The sequence below is a fragment of the Vanacampus margaritifer genome, chromosome 6, assembly GCF_051991255.1.
Source record: "Vanacampus margaritifer isolate UIUO_Vmar chromosome 6, RoL_Vmar_1.0, whole genome shotgun sequence".
Lineage (NCBI taxonomy): Eukaryota > Metazoa > Chordata > Actinopteri > Syngnathiformes > Syngnathidae > Vanacampus > Vanacampus margaritifer.
In genome coordinates this window covers 3,468,467-3,485,299 of record NC_135437.1, presented here as the reverse complement: position 1 = coordinate 3,485,299, position 16,833 = coordinate 3,468,467, and the positions used below count along the sequence as shown (strand labels likewise).

Below are 16,833 nucleotides of genomic sequence, written 5' to 3'. Positions count from 1 at the left end.
TTGCCACCTGTGCCTAATAATTAATGTATCCATATTGTAACGTAACTTGTACACACACACGCACACACACACGAACACGAACACACGCACACGTTTATGACCGTTTGGTAACGTTACGTGGTCTTTGTCGACATCTGCTGGAATGTGTATTCCTCTACACCAAATTTCTGTCAGGCAGTGCGCGTGCTACCTTATGTGACGTAGTATACATTGTGAAAGGACCCCACAAACGGCGGTAGGTCGTCATCATTTGTGCTGCATCGAAAAGACTCTCTAGAATTGATGCAATTGTATCGGCCTGAAATCAGTATCATCTTGTTAAACACACCGGTAAATATGACACTTTACGAATCTAATACCCATCTGTTATCAAACACGTCTCGTATGTGAGCAATCTGTTCTCGTTAAAAGAAAAAAATAGCGCATGCTACGGGCAAAATTATTACTCAGTATGAATGGGCTCACGCCAACAGTGAAGACGAAGTAGTGTTTTAGTGCGTCCGTTGTCAATCGAATATAATTTCTTGCTTTGAGCAAAACTCTCATATCAAATATTCAAACTTGCACGTATATGGTTCTTGTAATAATTCTGTCTCGTTGAAAATCAACTTCGCCGGCTAAGCTAGCAGTTGGAACAATGCTAACAACAGATGTCGCTTCTTCATTTTTCTTGAACAAGTAGCAATTGAGAACGACGCTTAAAATGCAGCGTTCTATTGGTTATACTGTGTGTTTACAGTGTTGTTAACTTTTTTGTTTGAGTGCAGAATAAGTACTTACATCAACAGAAATCAGTGGCCAACAATGTTGCTTTTAATAGTGATATCGAAAATATTGATTCATGAAAGGAAACTGAAGGTGTTTTAACACATCTATTTGTTTTGCGCTGTATGTGGCATTACTACTACATCCTTCATTCAGGGCTTTTCTAAGCTAACTGACCAGTTTCCCCTACTTCCAGACTGAGTTGAGTGCTGTTTTTAGCCCCTGGACTGGCCTGTAGAGAAGCCACGGATGAGACGCAGCCATGTTTCTTTACAACATCACTCTACAACGTGCCACTGGCATCACACATGCCATCCATGGAAACTTCTCAGGTGAGTTTGCGCCTCATTGTTATTGTCTGCTTTTGTCAGCCTAATGCCTGTTAGTGTTCATACCTGGTTAGCTTGACACAGTACTGTGAGCAGAGATGGGCATTTTACATATTTTTGCTGCTCTGTTATTCATCATCCGGTATTTTCTTTTTTTAAGCCCCCCCAAAAATGTACCCTGGTAATCAACCAACATGTCTCCAAAGAGATAGAGATCCTGCGGCATTTGCTTTGTCCAAAATGCTTGCTAACGATGCCCTGAGCATCTGACAGTTCCTAGCTATGAAGAACATTACCATGCTGGGGCAACCTTCCTTCTCACCCAACTTGCATTGTGTAAATTTTTCTTCTTTACCAAGCTCAAGGGGGTCATCAAGAGGATCAGTTTTGAAGACGATAATAGTGCGAATGATTCCTGAAGATTTGGTCAAGGAGTGCATGACTAAGTAGGCTAGGAAAGTGCAGTAGACCAAGGGAATTGACGGTATTTAAATAGGAAAACTTGAAGTTTGGATTTAAAATCTAACTTTTATGATACCAGTCTTGGAACCTTTATGACAATAGGGCCCACCATCTGTATATCTCTGCCAAGGATGTCTACATTAGTCTTGGTTCAGTTGCAAACATTTAGATGTGTCTCTCTTAACGATGTTTATTTTTTTTAAATGGAACTTATAAGTTCAACCTCCAATTTATTGATCTTATGGGAGACCTGTATCTGTTGTGTGTTTTGTAGGAACCAAAATGCAGGAGATTGTTGTTTCCAGAGGAAAGATCATAGAGTTGCTCCGACCAGATGCAAATACGGGAAAGGTGCACACACTACTCACAATGGAAGTGTTTGGTATTGTGCGTTCATTAATGGCCTTCCGACTCACAGGAGGAACCAAAGGTATATAACCCAGTGCATGTACAATTGTTTTTTTCCTTACAAATTGCAATGAAATATTGTGTGCATCTAGAACAGGGGTCCCCAAATAAATTGGCAAGAGGTCCAATAACCCGATCAGCATGTTTTTCCAATATCGTGCAGCCCTAGTACATACACTATATGCTGAGGATTGTAACTTGCATCAGTGGATAGATGATTCATCCGCAGCTAAATTGCTAATGCAATATACACCGGGCACTTTGATGGCGCTATCACGGTGCACATCCTCAGACAGCAGCGCTGCTCCTTGTCGTTGCTCCTTAAGTTGCTCTCCTTTCTCTTCAAATAGCGTGTTTGCCATTGCTTCCCAACATTTCTGGACTATTCCAGAGTCAGTAAAAGGATTTTTGTGTTTGTGCCCAAAATCCGCTCCACGCGTAGTGAGCACTTTTCAGTGTCTACTTTTTTTACTTTTGACAACGCCATACTTCATCACGTTTGTCGTGAGAATGCATGTACCCCGAAAAACTAAACACATTGCGAGCTTACCAGAACCCCGGCCGGCTCAAGCATAGCTTCGGTAAAACTGAACATATTTCACACCCCAGTAAATATTCTTGGAGGTCCGGATGAAAGGGTCTCGGGGTCCGGATCTGGACCGCGGTCTGCCATTTGGTGACCCATGATCTAGGAAGACACTCACCTCTTCAGCTGGCTTTATGGATGTCAACAAGTTAATGCTTTTACAATAAGTAGCGGTGCACATAAGCGGTGCGCAAACATGCTAAAAGTACTCATGTGCAAGCTTGAGCTCATGAGCTTTATGCACCCCAATCCAAAGTGGATGCCACAACAGCAGACTGCCATTGGAACAGTTTTGTTGGCCGGTGGGGAGGTGGGGTTACTGATACAAACACGATGTCAAAATAAATTCCAATCCTGTGTTGAAAATTTTTTTGTACTTTTCCCTTGTCTATCACTGTATTCTGTTACCCTTCTGTTCTGCTATAATATAAAAGCCAAATAAAAAATAAAACATTGTGGATTTAATCCTGAAATGAGATTTTCCCAAAGTTTCTTGTAGATAGCAAACCATGCTGCTGTATTCACCATTTTCATTGCTTATGTGTTGTAGATTACATTGTTGTTGGAAGTGACAGCGGTCGTATAGTCATCTTGGAATATCATCCGTCCAAAAACATGTTTGAGAAAATTCACCAGGAGACATTTGGGAAGAGTGGTTGTCGCCGCATTGTCCCAGGACAGTTTTTGGCAGTAGACCCCAAAGGCAGAGCTGTCATGATAGGTATGTTCAATAAAGCTTTTTAGGGTGTTTGCAAGTTGAATAATGAGTGTGTAATGTGTACCATATAGCGTGTACCAACGGGGCTAGGCAATTTATTGGAATTTAATTGTGATTTTGATTTTAAAAACATTTTAATCAAGAGATGCATGTAATGTGCACGCCAGTGTTGAGCATGTTCCCCTAAAAAAGTAATTACTTTTAGTTACGAATTACTTCTTACAAAAAGTCAATTAGTTAGCAACTTAATGGCTACTTTTACATGTACACATTTATTTGGATTTAAAGCTTGATCGGAAATAAAAATGTTTAATGTACACACCCCATTCGGAATTTTCTGACACAATCAAGATTTTATTCCAAACGAGAGGGGTGGTTTATGTCTATTGATAATCCGATCAACGCGCATGAAAACAGTTTAGCGGTATGGCGAGGCTGCGTTCGGTATGGGCATGCGCTGTTCTTGATGTAATTGCATTACGACGTTGTCGTTTCCACCCAATACGGCGTCTTGACAAGAGTTAGTCTGCAAGGAGAGAACTTGTTTCAAAATTCTTGGAACTTGTTTTTATCAAGATCTTGCTTCAATAGAAGTGTTAAAACTATCACAAATACTGTGCTGTATGTCATGTCATGTTTCACGGCTGCCGCGGGGCTGATCAGATTAACGGAGCTGAACATTTCAAAGGCAGATCGGAATGGATCACGTCACATGTGTTGTTAGCAGGTGACCACTGACCACAGATCTTCAATTGGAATGATTTAAATCGGAATGACCAAAATGTTTCCATGTAAACATGGCCAGTTACTGTCGTGTAAAAGCAATTAGTTGTTCAGGAAGGTAATTATATTTTTGTATTTTCTGCATTTGTACATTATTACATAGTAAACTTAGTTTAAATCCAAACTCTGAAACATTTAGTAAAAACCAAACATGTTAAGCTATCCTCATATAATGATGATAGGTTGCGTTGCGTAGCAAACAGCTGTTTTTCATGTAACCCAGGCTGGACTGGTGCTGAGACCCTGACATTTTAACCAGCCCACACCAGCGAAACACGTTGTTAGGAGCAAGTTCACGTGCATGCGTACAAGCAAGTGTGCGAGATGGGGCTGGGGGGAAAAGTCGACCAAGTCGGTTGGGTTGACCCAAAAATTAATCGACGCAAAAATGCATGCGTCTAAGCTATTTTAATCATTTTTTAAAACATTTGCGGCACCTGGAAGTTGCTGAAAGGCCCGGAAACCACTATTTCGTGTTTCTGCACGGAGACTTATTGCTAAGATGCTTCTTAGGGTTTGTTTGTGGTATTTTTAGACTGAAAAGGGAGAAAATTAGCATCGCAGCATGTCTTATGTTTGTAACAAAATAATCCGTGTCAAATTCGCTAAATAAAAGAGACCTAATGAATTTATAGCCGCCAGACACACGTAAGATGGCGGCCCTACGTGCGTCAGCAACAGGAAGGCGGTATCTACTATGTTAAACATAGAGTAAGACTCCTCCCAATACAGTGACTTCGCTGAGTTTTTTTTGTTTGTTTTTTCACTCCAAGTTGCGTGCAGGCGAGGCTATCCAGCATTTGCCATAAGGACTATTGTGCAACGGTTTTACACTACTAAATGTGCGAAAACAAATTGACCCAGTTGGCCACAATGCGCAACGCAAGGGAGTTTGCACTTTGCAAACATGGATGCTGGCGGTAGAAACAAACTCACTTTGTGACGTTTATGGATTTGATTGGGATGGAACCAAATAAAATCAAGGTGACGGCGCGGGATCCTGGAGTCTAAAGTTATTTGAAAAACCTTTCTGTGCGTGTGTGCGGTGCAGTTGGTGTGCCGCATCAATGGCCATTGTTGGCTTCGACAACTCTAGTAGTGATGCACCGAATTTTCGGCCACCCAAAATATTTGGCTGAAAGTGGCAAAAATAGGCATTTTGAGCATTCGGCTTAAATAAAATTAAAGATGAAAGAATATGTCCGAAATAGGATGTTGTGGTGACGCAAGCAAAAAAACCCTGCTGCAAGCAAGCGTCTGTTTGAGTGTCCGACTCGCTGGCGTTTCACCGTAACACCGCACACCGGAGAAGGAGAGAGGCATCGCTTGGTAAACTATTGTACAGCATTTCAGCGGGTCGAAAAAAGAACTGCACTACATGTGAGACACGCTTTCTCCGGCAGGGCCTTCCTTTTATTGTTTGATTTGATCCCTGGTGCCCCCGAAACTCCACTCGAGTGCTGTGGCTGGCGCGGGTCTGCGTGAACTGTGGGGCTGGTGGCGGGCGGCACGCTGAGCCGTCTGACGGCGCGATACACCGATACAAACAACACTAAAAACAAAAAGCACGCTGTAAAAAATCCGCGAAACAGCGAGGCCGCGAAAGATGAACCCACGAGAAACGAGGGAACACCGTATTGAGTTTAAAAAATTTAAAATAAAACTCACAATTTGTTATTTTCCAAAAGTGTTCAGCACTAATGGTGACATTAATGTGAGCTTTGTCCTTTCCTTGTGTAGGAGCAATAGAGAAACAGAAGTTGGTTTATATTCTGAATAGAGATGCAGCTGCACGACTGACCATCTCTTCCCCATTGGAAGCCCACAAAGCCAACACACTGGTATACCATGTAGTGGGCGTGGACGTCGGCTTTGAAAATCCCATGTTCGCTTGTCTTGAAATGGACTATGAGGTACTAGCATGTAAATTGTATTATGAAGAGAAAAAAAGACTACAGTTTTATCTTAAACACCATGTGATGAGTTTGTCATGTCTCTTCTCTGACCTTAACTGAAAAAACATTCACTATCTCTGACTGGGTACTCAAAACAAATGCTGGATTTCCAACACCTTTTTTGTATATTTTTACATCTGCTGAATTTTTTTTTTTGTCTGCATCTTTACAGGAAGCTGACAATGACCCTACTGGAGAAGCTGCAGCCAACACACAACAAACACTAACTTTCTATGAGTTGGACCTTGGCTTGAACCACGTGGTCCGCAAGTACAGTGAAGCTTTAGAAGAACATGGAAACTTTCTCATCACTGGTAGGCAAATGTTCACGAGTCGATTGCACGTAAAGCAACATTCCTTAGACAATGATTTCTCTTTACTGTTTTTATACATGTTTGGAGTAATAATAAATATTCACTGAACTGACTGAAATAAACTCATATGGCAAGGTACTGTGTATGCCATTCATGCAATTCTCCTCTTGCATATCTAGTTCCTGGTGGTTCCGACGGGCCAAGTGGAGTTCTGATCTGCTCTGAAAACTACATCACATATAAAAATTTTGGAGACCAGCCTGACATTCGCTGTCCTATTCCACGTCGCAGGGTAAGCCTAACTATCCATCCATGTATGGTGGCAAGAAAATGTATGTGATAATTTGGAATTTCATGGTTTTCTTAATAAATTTGTCATGTCATCTAATCTTCATTTAAGTCAAGAGCAGGCTATTGATGTGAACACAGGACAGAACTAACTTTGTACCTGGTTTCACTGGTGCTACCAACTTTCTAATTTGGTCGCACACACATGTAGTTTTTGTTAGGGGTGCGCGATGGGCACGATATATTCAATATAAGATATGAATTTGCCCAAAGGTAGAAATTTGGCCCATACTATTGGGCGCAGGCACGGTTAAACATACACTAGCTCAAAACAGATGGCAGCATGCTTTTCACGCTAAAACATGCGTATGTTTTTTTTAAAAAAAAAAAATGCGGCGGAGCAAAACTGAGTGCGGTTGTATTTTATTGTAGTATCTAACATTGTAAACAGTGATTTCAGTTGTACTGCAAGTATTTAACGATGTACTGTACTCTTCAGTCCTCATCCACAAAACCCTCACAGTCCTCATCTTCCGTATCTGAAATGAACAGCTGGGCTACTTCTCCATCAAACATGCTAGGTTCCCTCTCGTCATTGTAGTATTGTCACAGTCAGTCTCTTTCCTGTGCGGCTACTCAGAAAGCTTGATCGGTGCAAGCAGACACGTTTCTCCCAAGCATGCACAATCCATTCACAAATGTGACATAACTTGTTCGAGCAATTCCATAAAGCGAAAGCAGTGAGCACCAACACGTCCAACTGTATCTTATATACAGAAAATCCGGCCTTAGTTGAGGACTGTCATGCATGAGAAGCCAATAGACGGTCGTCATCTTTCAGTTGAGTCTTTCGAGTTACATGCGCAGCGCGTACTGCTCCATGTGACGGAACTACCCAAGTTGTATGCCCGCATCACCTCAAGCTGTGGCTGGATGGCTAACGTCACTCAACATGATGCGACGGCTAGAGTTTGCTTTGCATCCGGCGTCTATATAACACAAGTCACTAATGATGGCCTCTTCAACAGCAAAAACACGCTGCATTATGACAAGGACGGGGACTCAGAAAGAAAGCTTTGCTAATAAATACCAGCTAAGCTATTGAGGTGCTTTCGCAAAACACTCAAATACGTGCGTGTGTGGTATGGTGCACTTGTCACATAGGTCTGGTTGAAACCACGTTACAGCAGACAGTAACAAACTTTGAACAGCAAAATAAGAGGATTCTGTGACGAACGAGTAGCTGTTTTGAGCTAGCATATGTTTAACCATGCGTGCGCCCAATAGTGCAGTGTGCCTTATGTGTGTGTTCAACACAGAAATAGCACCAGTAACTGTGGCTGCGCTTTACAATACGGTGTGCCTTATGGTCGTGAAAATACGGTACTTGCAAAACATTTGCTGTGTAATTAGCGGCATTCTCTTTTGACTGCACGGTTTTGAATAAAGCCACTGAATTCAGAAGCAAGCGTGTGTGTTTGAGGTAGGGATACAAAGCTTATAAAAGCCATCAGAGAACTGACCAGCAGTTTCCCTTGCTTATGGCATTTCGTGTCAACACAGCTCAAACAGAATTCTCAAATGGGCTGTTTGAGCAGATCGGTTTTATACGTCACTAACCCCACCTTTTTCGGTTTTATCCGTCACTAGCTCAGTGCGAACTCCACCTTCATAATTTTGAATCCCACCCTCATTATAATGCTCATGGAAGCCAGCCGCTGCACGTGGAAGCCACTCGGCAGGCCCCGCTCCAAGAGAGAGCAGTGACCATCTGGTCTCTGCCTGCTGGCTCGCAAGGTCCACCGCTGGCTGAGTGGGGCCTGCCTTGATGCCGAGCAGCTTCTGCGAGCCGGAAGGCTCCGTGGAAGTACAGCTGTGTGAGAAGCGGCGACCGAGTTTGCAGAGGCAGGCAAGGCGGAGAGTAATGTAATTATGCCTCTTGTAATGGCATTTTGTACATAAAGGTGGCATTCGTGATCATCTATTGAAACTGAAGAGCAACAAGGCATGTAGCCTATCAATATTTCTTTAGGTGCAGACATGAAAAAAGTGTGTGTAGACCTGTAGCAGGGTGCTACAGAAGAGCCTTGGCCATGCCCAACTCATTCTGTAAACAGAAGCGCTTGGAATCAGGCGAGCCTTGGCCACACCCACCAAAATCCGCCCTTTTGAAGCTTGGCTCACAGTAGACCTGTATTTCTACAGTAAGGTAGAATTTTGAGGAAAAAAAGATTTTGATACAGTATTAGGGCATCCAGAGGATTTTGTTGTCGCTGCTTTAGGTCCCCTTTAAAAAATCCTTAGCCAATGGGTTTTCAGGATAGCACACATGAATATTGAAGTCTCCCATAAAGAATATATGATAACATATTTCACAGGGCTTAAATTACTCCGGCACAGTGCCGGATTTCCGGCATAAGAGCCACCAGCGCAATTACAAATACATCGGGAATTTCATGAGTTACCCAAATGGCCAGTCCATTCACGGCAACTAATCCAATTGCGAAGGCTTGATATCAGTTGAACACCAGCTGGCCTCTGCGTTTTCCCCAGCATCGCCGCTTCTTGCGTAAAGGAAGCATGTGAACGCGAAAGAGGTCGACCGGTAGGGCTGGATATTGCCAACAACCTCACGTTATGATGTGTATCACGATACAGGGGTCACGATACGAGAGACCTATCGCAATACATATGTACCGAATACATTGTCTTCAAGGCGATAGGTATCCCGATATTTTACATTACATGCATTTTCATTATACTAGCCATATCATATATACAGTATACCTAAATTATATGTTTATTATGCTAAATGGCAAAATGTTTTTGTTGGGCTCTTCTGGTTTACCACCAAGTGGCGTGCTTGGTCTAAATGTGCATGCCCTTGCAGAGCAAGGAGCCGCTTTCACAGACACTTCGGGAAACTTTACAAATAGGCATAGGCCGATATGTCTCTAAGTATTAAAATTACAGCTCTAAAATGTGCTTATTCAAAATATTTGGGGGGGTGAGGGGAAACTGCTTTTTTTTAATTTATTTAGCACATTCTATTTCGTGTTTAAACAAAATATAGGAACATTGGTACATTTAAGAAACATGTACCATAAATGTTGATAGTCTTCTGTCCTCTGTTTGTATCTTTATTAGCAAGACTCACTGTCCAATCACTGGTGAGCTATTTTAAGAACAGACTCGAGTTCATGGGACATGCTGGCACCGACACGTACACTTTTTTCTTTTTTTTTTTACTAAGCAAACTGCGGAGGCACCCTTTTCTCCGCTCCACCCACTTCCTCCTCCTCCTGCTGTTTGCACATGCACTTAATTGAGGCAATTAACTTCAGAGGCTGCTGTTGCTGCACAAGCAATGCATCGTTAACTGCCTATTTAAAAATTAATGTGCAATATCAATTCTGACGCCTGCGTATAGGTACGTGTATTGTAAAGAAGACCGCAACAATATATTGCCATATCCGCCAGTATGTCAGCCATGAGCAGGGACGTTTTATACCAGCCATAGGGGTGGGAATTGCCGGATAAGCCAATCCTGTAGTCTGACGTCATCGGTAGGCAACCCCATCAGGGTCGTTTGTGAGCTGGGCACAGGTAGCCTAATAACCATTTACACTTGCAATCCGTGCCTTTGAAGCGTGTGAGGAAACCGAAGACACACAAAACAGGCACTCCAAACATGAAAGCGCCACACAGAAGGCCGTGAGCAGAGATTTAGAACAGAAGTACCTGCTCTTTGTCACTGTCATGTCAATGATGTTTCTACAACAAAGGCTGCTTGTTTTCATTGTGGCTTTAATGACAAACTGAACCTTAAAAATTTAACTTGCCGCTTTTGCACCAAATTGAATTTTGTGCCCATATGTAGCATATTTCCTGAGGCAAGAATATGACTCCTGTGAATTTCCAATGTGAACGCCTGGAAAGAATTGGATTACTTATGACAAGAGCTTCTAATTGGAACTGATTACAACAGCATGACAGACAGCATGGAACATGTCTGACATACAAGACAATGCTAACATTCTGTGAGAAAATGTCAACAAATGTTTAACTATTCAGGCAGGCCGATTGCAGAGCTTATGTAGTAGCGTATACCAACTTTATTGTGATGTTCTCAAAAAAATATACATTTTTGTAATTGTCTTTTTCTTTCTGCTAGAATGACCTGGATGACCCAGAGCGTGGTATGATATTTGTTTGTTCAGCAACCCACAAGACCAAGTCCATGTTCTTCTTCCTAGCCCAGACCGAGCAAGGAGACATCTTTAAAGTTACTTTGGAAACTGATGAAGAAATGGTGAGCAAAATGCATCGACTATTTGTATGATAAGGGTTCTACAATAACAGTGGCCCGATGGCCCCGGGACACTACGTGAAATTTACTAACGCTAGCCCGATTGGGCCAGAACTGGGGCTGGGCGATAAATCAAACTAATTTGTCCATTTAAAGTACCACGATGTGAAAATTAGCTAAATAGTGAAATCGAGGTGCATATAAATCAATACACACCCTCTCCTTTTAGCGGCTCGTGTCCGCTTGCACTCTTTGTTTTCGGGTCCTTTGCCGGTTGGCGCGCTTGCTGACGACACCACGCTACTATATCAAAGCTGCAGTATTTGACGTCATCGGAAGGCGCACAGGACCCAGATACTGTCTTGTTTACAATGGTTACGAACTACTTAATTGTGGCCTTTAAGTTATGCAAAAGCTATTAGTAGCTTTTTTCTTCTTCTTTTTTTGTACAAGCGATGTATGTGGCATTTAAGTTGTGCAAAAGCTATTTGCTTTTCTTTCTTTTTTTACACAAGCTATGTATGTTAAATTTACGCTAAAACTGATTCAAAATCAATGTACATTTTGCACAAGATTTATTTTTTTTCCAGATAAAATTTTTGGCCATATCACCCAGCCCTTGTCAAAACAAATTCAATAAATAAATACCATGAAATAAAACATGTTCTTGGTTTTATATTATTCAGTATTCCAAATTCATCCACTAAAATTAATCAATCATCATTGATCTTTTTACCCTGTAGCACAGATTTTTTGTGTCAGGTTAAATTCTTCTAAAAGGACAAATGGGTCAAACAAGATATACAGCCCAAAACATTTCCAATGTTAAATATTTACTTGGATCATAATGCAAATAAAACCGCATATGAACATTTTTATTTTCTAAAAGTTTAAATAATATAATATCAAGATGCTAAATATGAAATAAGAATTTAAACTCGTCGTATTATATCATGAATATTAGGGCTGAACGATTCTGGAAAATAATCTTATTGTGATCCCCCCCCCCAAAAAAATATATTGCGATTACAATATCATATACAATTATTTTTTTCAAGGTCCTTTTCAATGATTTTTGTATTTTATATTGATTGGATCTTAACTAACCAATCACAATCGCAAGTTGATTCGCATGATGTTCATGTTAAAAATTTTGCATACAAGCTTGGTAAGTCTACAACACGTTACAGCCATATTATCCTGGCGTCCACTATAACAACTAAAAACATGAGATAACCCCCCAAAAAAGTTAAGGAAATAAGTCAAAATCAGCACACACAAAAATAAATTTTGCCCAGCAGAAAAAATGCGGGTCTGAAAGGGCTGCAATAAAGGCAAGTGACACGTATTCAGAACTGCACTGTTTGGTCCGCTTTAAATGGACCAGAGTTCGTTTCCCACGCTGATACCACGATTATCGATATATTGGTCAGGTATTAAATCCACGATAATCTATGATAAAACTACTCAAGACATGAATTGATGTTTTTTCAATGAGAAAATAGTTTATTTTTGTACCATCACTGAAACAAAATATTAAAACTGGTGTCTTCTTCACAGTGAGTACTTATCGATATATTGGTCAGGTATTAAATCCACGATAATCTATGATAAAACTACTCAAGACATTAATTGATGTTTTTTCAATGAGAAAATAGTTTCTTTTTGTACCATCACTGTAACAAAATATTAAAACTGGTGTCTTCTTCACAGTGAGTACTTAAGTGTATTTTTTTTTTACAAATACAAATGCCTTCTTAACAGAGATCACTTTCTGTGAACAAATTTGTGTCTTTCTTAAACAGTATTGTCATGCAACATGTCAGTCAGTTACATAGTGAATTGTTTCATTTTCTAAACTGAGATGATTTTTTTGTGTAACATTGCAAAAGTAAATAAATAAGATTACTTAAATATTAAATCCAATGAAATCAATATTAGTATTCCTCAGAAATTGTGTGCCTCAAAAAGTCAAACCATAATTATTATTTTTTAAATTGTTATGTATGCAAAACTGAGTCAGTTGCCGGATAGATAATAAATGTTTTACACAAGTAAAAGTAAGCTCATGAGTCTTCTTCGCCTGAAGACTTCCATACATTTCCCCGTCACTCTTATGAGGCGCTCTCCCTAGCGGCCTGCCAAGTAATTGGCTCAATAAGTTATGAACAATGGAGCCATTATAGTGGCTGTATATTAACTACAAATATCGTGATACTCGCGTATCGATAATCTATCAGGAGACAAAGTATCACGATTTATCGCGATATCGATATATCGTCACACTCCTAATCGAGACATCAATTAACATGAACACTTTAATTGTACATGTGCAGCACACATCAGATTGCTGTGGTGGTTCTCTTCAGGTTGTCGAGGAGACACTCAAATTTATCAGCCGCACGCTTGCGTGCATAATCAGTTAAAAAAATGCGCGACACATCCAAAAAGTCGTAGCACACAATGGTAAAGTTTTGTTTTAAAACAAAGATCAAATAGATTAAACATGTTAGACACTCGTCTTACGGTCTCATGAGACAAAAAAAACTAACTCAACGGAAATTACATGCACTTATGGCGCCAGGCTTCAATTACAGCGGTGACGTTCCTGCTTGCCTCTCTCCTTCCGCTCCATTTCAACGAGCATTTAAATAGCAGCTTTCACGATTGTCAAATCACAATTTAATTGTAAATCCAATTAATTGTTCAGCCCTAATGTATATACAGTGCCAGTGCCGATTCTGACATTCTTGCAGGGCGTAACATGGCTCATGGTGGTCCGACAGGGCCACCACCAAAAAAGGCTTAATGTTGGACCCTGATGATATACATTAGTAACGAGCAAGTTAATGCTACTGTAGCATGCAGAATTAAAAAAATATATATATTTGTGAACTGCAACAAGATTGCAGTGGAACAGATGAAAAAATTCAGCTGCACAACAATTCACATTTAAAATACCAGTATATGTGGTTAAAGTTATTCAATCGAAATATGAGTTCTAATACATATATGTTTGATTTTTAGGTCACAGAAATCAGGCTTAAGTATTTTGACACAATCCCTGTGGCAACAGCCATGTGTGTCTTGAAGACTGGCTTCCTGTTTGTGGCTTCAGAATTTGGAAATCAGTAAGTGTCTTAAGGTTGTTTGTAGTTTATTAGTCATTGTTATTTTTAATACAGTACACTCATCACACATTAGGGTTTCTTCTTAGCCGTGATTCACATGTTTAAACTGTGATTTTTTGTTTTTCCACATGCACACCTTGACTGTTTATCTTTTTGTAGTTACCTCTACCAGATTGCCCACTTGGGCGATGATGACGAGGAGCCAGAGTTCTCCTCTGCAATGCCTCTGGAGGAAGGGGACACATTCTTCTTCCAGCCCCGCCCCCTCAAGAATCTGGTGCTGGTTGATGAACAGGAGAACTTGTCCCCCATCATGGCCTGTCAGGTGGGTGTTTATTTTAAAGTTGGTGTCTTTTAGAATAATACTTCTAGTATTAGCTTTACCAAAAATAAATCAGTTTATATAGGTAAGACATCAAATTAAAATGACCTTTGTTCACACACTGTTTTTTGGTTTGGTTGTCATGGATGCTGAAGGCTCAGTTGTGCTTTTTTTCCATTAATTTTTCTCATGTCTGGCTCCCAAAAAGCCTAATACAAGCTAGTCTTCAATGCAGGTGGAGATCCCTCTGGACATTTTAATTTTCATTCTCATTCTCTCTCTCTCTCTCTCTCTCTCATTCTCTCTCACTCTCTCTTATTTATATATATATATATATATATATATATATATATATATATATAAAATTGCAACACAAGAAAAAACGGTCTTTAATGACTTGTTTTGTTGTTGTCTTTTGATTTGGAAAAAGTATTGAGTTCCATGCTGGTATTGGAACTGATACCAAAATGATGGTATCGTGACAGCACTACTGTCGGCGCGGCATGCTGCTGCTAGCGAGTATTGGCAAACAAGCCGTTCTGTTGCGACCTGAGGGATGTAAACAGGAATAATGTAATGTGTCGATTTCTGCTCCAAAATGTAACTTTATTGCCCCCAAGTCGCATCAAACATATTTGAATTGCCTCTTGGGCTCACTCAAAAGTTGCGGGGGGAAACGAAGGATGACATGGCAGAAAACTATTAGGCCGTCCAGGACGCGAGCCCTTGTCAAATCTTAATGGCTTGGCAATGTCCCCTGGCTTTGACCCGACAAGGAATACACAAACTTTTTTTTAACTTAAGTCTGTAAAAGAAGGATATGCAGACGCTTTCACGAGCGTTAAGTCAGCCAGGATCGCGGAGGAATGAGGAGGTAGAACATCCATAGGAAGGTGGCCGTGAACTGTTTTGGAACCCTTTTTATTTTATTTTATTGTCGTACTGCAGTTGTAATGCAGTAATCATGACAAAACGTTATATATGTACTAAAATCGCACGAGAAAAATATAGGGGTAACTACCTGTATACAGACACAAAAATAAATAAATATGTCACTGTACCACCATTTGGACCAGCATTATAATACAATAATATAGTGGAACTGAGTGTTCTTAAAATCGAGGTAGAGGATATATTCCTAAAATAAACTAGTATATATTATTGTAGGCCACTGAAACTATTGTTTATTCTGTGCTTGAATGTAGGAAAATAAGTGTACTGTGTGATGATTACATTCGAATGTAATGAAAAATGTTGAATGAAAATCATACTCAAATAAATGTTCAAAAAAACATTGCCTAAGCATTAAAGAACCTTAAAATAGGCTGGTATTGGCACCGATAGCTGGTATCGGTACTAGATGCATGTTAAAATAGCATTTTAAAAGACTGATACTTACTAATTTGGTCTGTAACATGTCAGAGCATTTCATATGCAAAAATGTTGATCACAGTTTTTCAAATTAAAAGCAGATGTTTGCAAATGCACAAATTATGAGATTTAGATCATTTTAAATTAAACAAGATATTCAAACGATCAATGGAGTATCAAAATGATTATAATTGAATTTGGCAATTGACTAGTTGTCGAGTAATCAAATAATTGTTGCACGGAATCGTAATCCTACTGAATCAAACCAAACCCAATCAAATTGTTCCATTCAAAATCGAACTGTTCTTGTATCGGATCACACCCCATGTATACCGTTCATTTATTATATATCATTGGTGTAATCAGTGATCTCAGTGATCTGTATTTTTTTAAAATACCGGAATCAGCCTCAACAAATCAATATCAATTGAGCCCTAATTATTATAAATGTGCATATAAATATTGTGAAATATTGGTGGCTGATGGAAGGCTAGGCATATATTGACTTGCATGCTTGGATGAATAATTATTCATTGCAATTATTGACAAAATACTTGCACATTTTGTTTAAGTAAGCTTTTGTCTCCATATTGACCAGTTTGTTTATTCTACTTTTCCATGGTTTGTTGACCTATTTTTAAAGGCTAACATCCCTGGTACGTAATTATCCAAACTATGGTGTTTTACTTCCAAGTTATTACATAACCGCAATAATACTATACCATGGCCCTAATACCATGAGATTTTGAAAACATTGCATCCCTAACGTCCACTCTTCTATTTTTCTGATAGATTGCTGATTTGGCCAATGAAGACACACCACAGCTTTATGTGGCCTGTGGACGAGGACCCAAATCTACTTTAAGGGTTCTTAGACATGGTCTGGAGGTAAACACTTATTTATTATTATTGTTATTGTTATTGTTGTTAAACCAGTTCTCATGTAACAAAAGATTTAACACTTTCAGGGTAAGCCAAACAGTTTTCACTGTAGTGCATTTATTTTCTAAATGTTCACCGCTGAGCATTTTGGGCTCAGTACATGAACATACGTTTCCTTTTTTACTAGCAAAGATGACGATAATATGAATT

At 39.9% G+C, this 16,833-nt stretch overlaps 1 protein-coding gene across 1 annotated transcript in view; it reads left to right on the top strand.

Moving 5' to 3' along the window:
* Positions 1–224: 224 nt before the first annotated feature.
* Positions 225–16,833, top strand: part of sf3b3 (splicing factor 3b, subunit 3) — a 36,866-nt gene continuing 20,257 nt past the window's right edge. Inside the window, exons 1-11 of the mRNA XM_077568667.1 lie at positions 225–330; positions 962–1,097; positions 1,831–1,986; positions 3,101–3,271; positions 5,792–5,964; positions 6,179–6,320; positions 6,500–6,612; positions 10,783–10,920; positions 13,945–14,048; positions 14,208–14,373; positions 16,534–16,629. Of these exons, the coding sequence (XP_077424793.1) occupies positions 1,028–1,097; positions 1,831–1,986; positions 3,101–3,271; positions 5,792–5,964; positions 6,179–6,320; positions 6,500–6,612; positions 10,783–10,920; positions 13,945–14,048; positions 14,208–14,373; positions 16,534–16,629 (1,329 nt within the window). The 5' untranslated portion in view covers positions 225–330; positions 962–1,027. The remainder of the gene's footprint in view (positions 331–961; positions 1,098–1,830; positions 1,987–3,100; positions 3,272–5,791; positions 5,965–6,178; positions 6,321–6,499; positions 6,613–10,782; positions 10,921–13,944; positions 14,049–14,207; positions 14,374–16,533; positions 16,630–16,833) is intronic.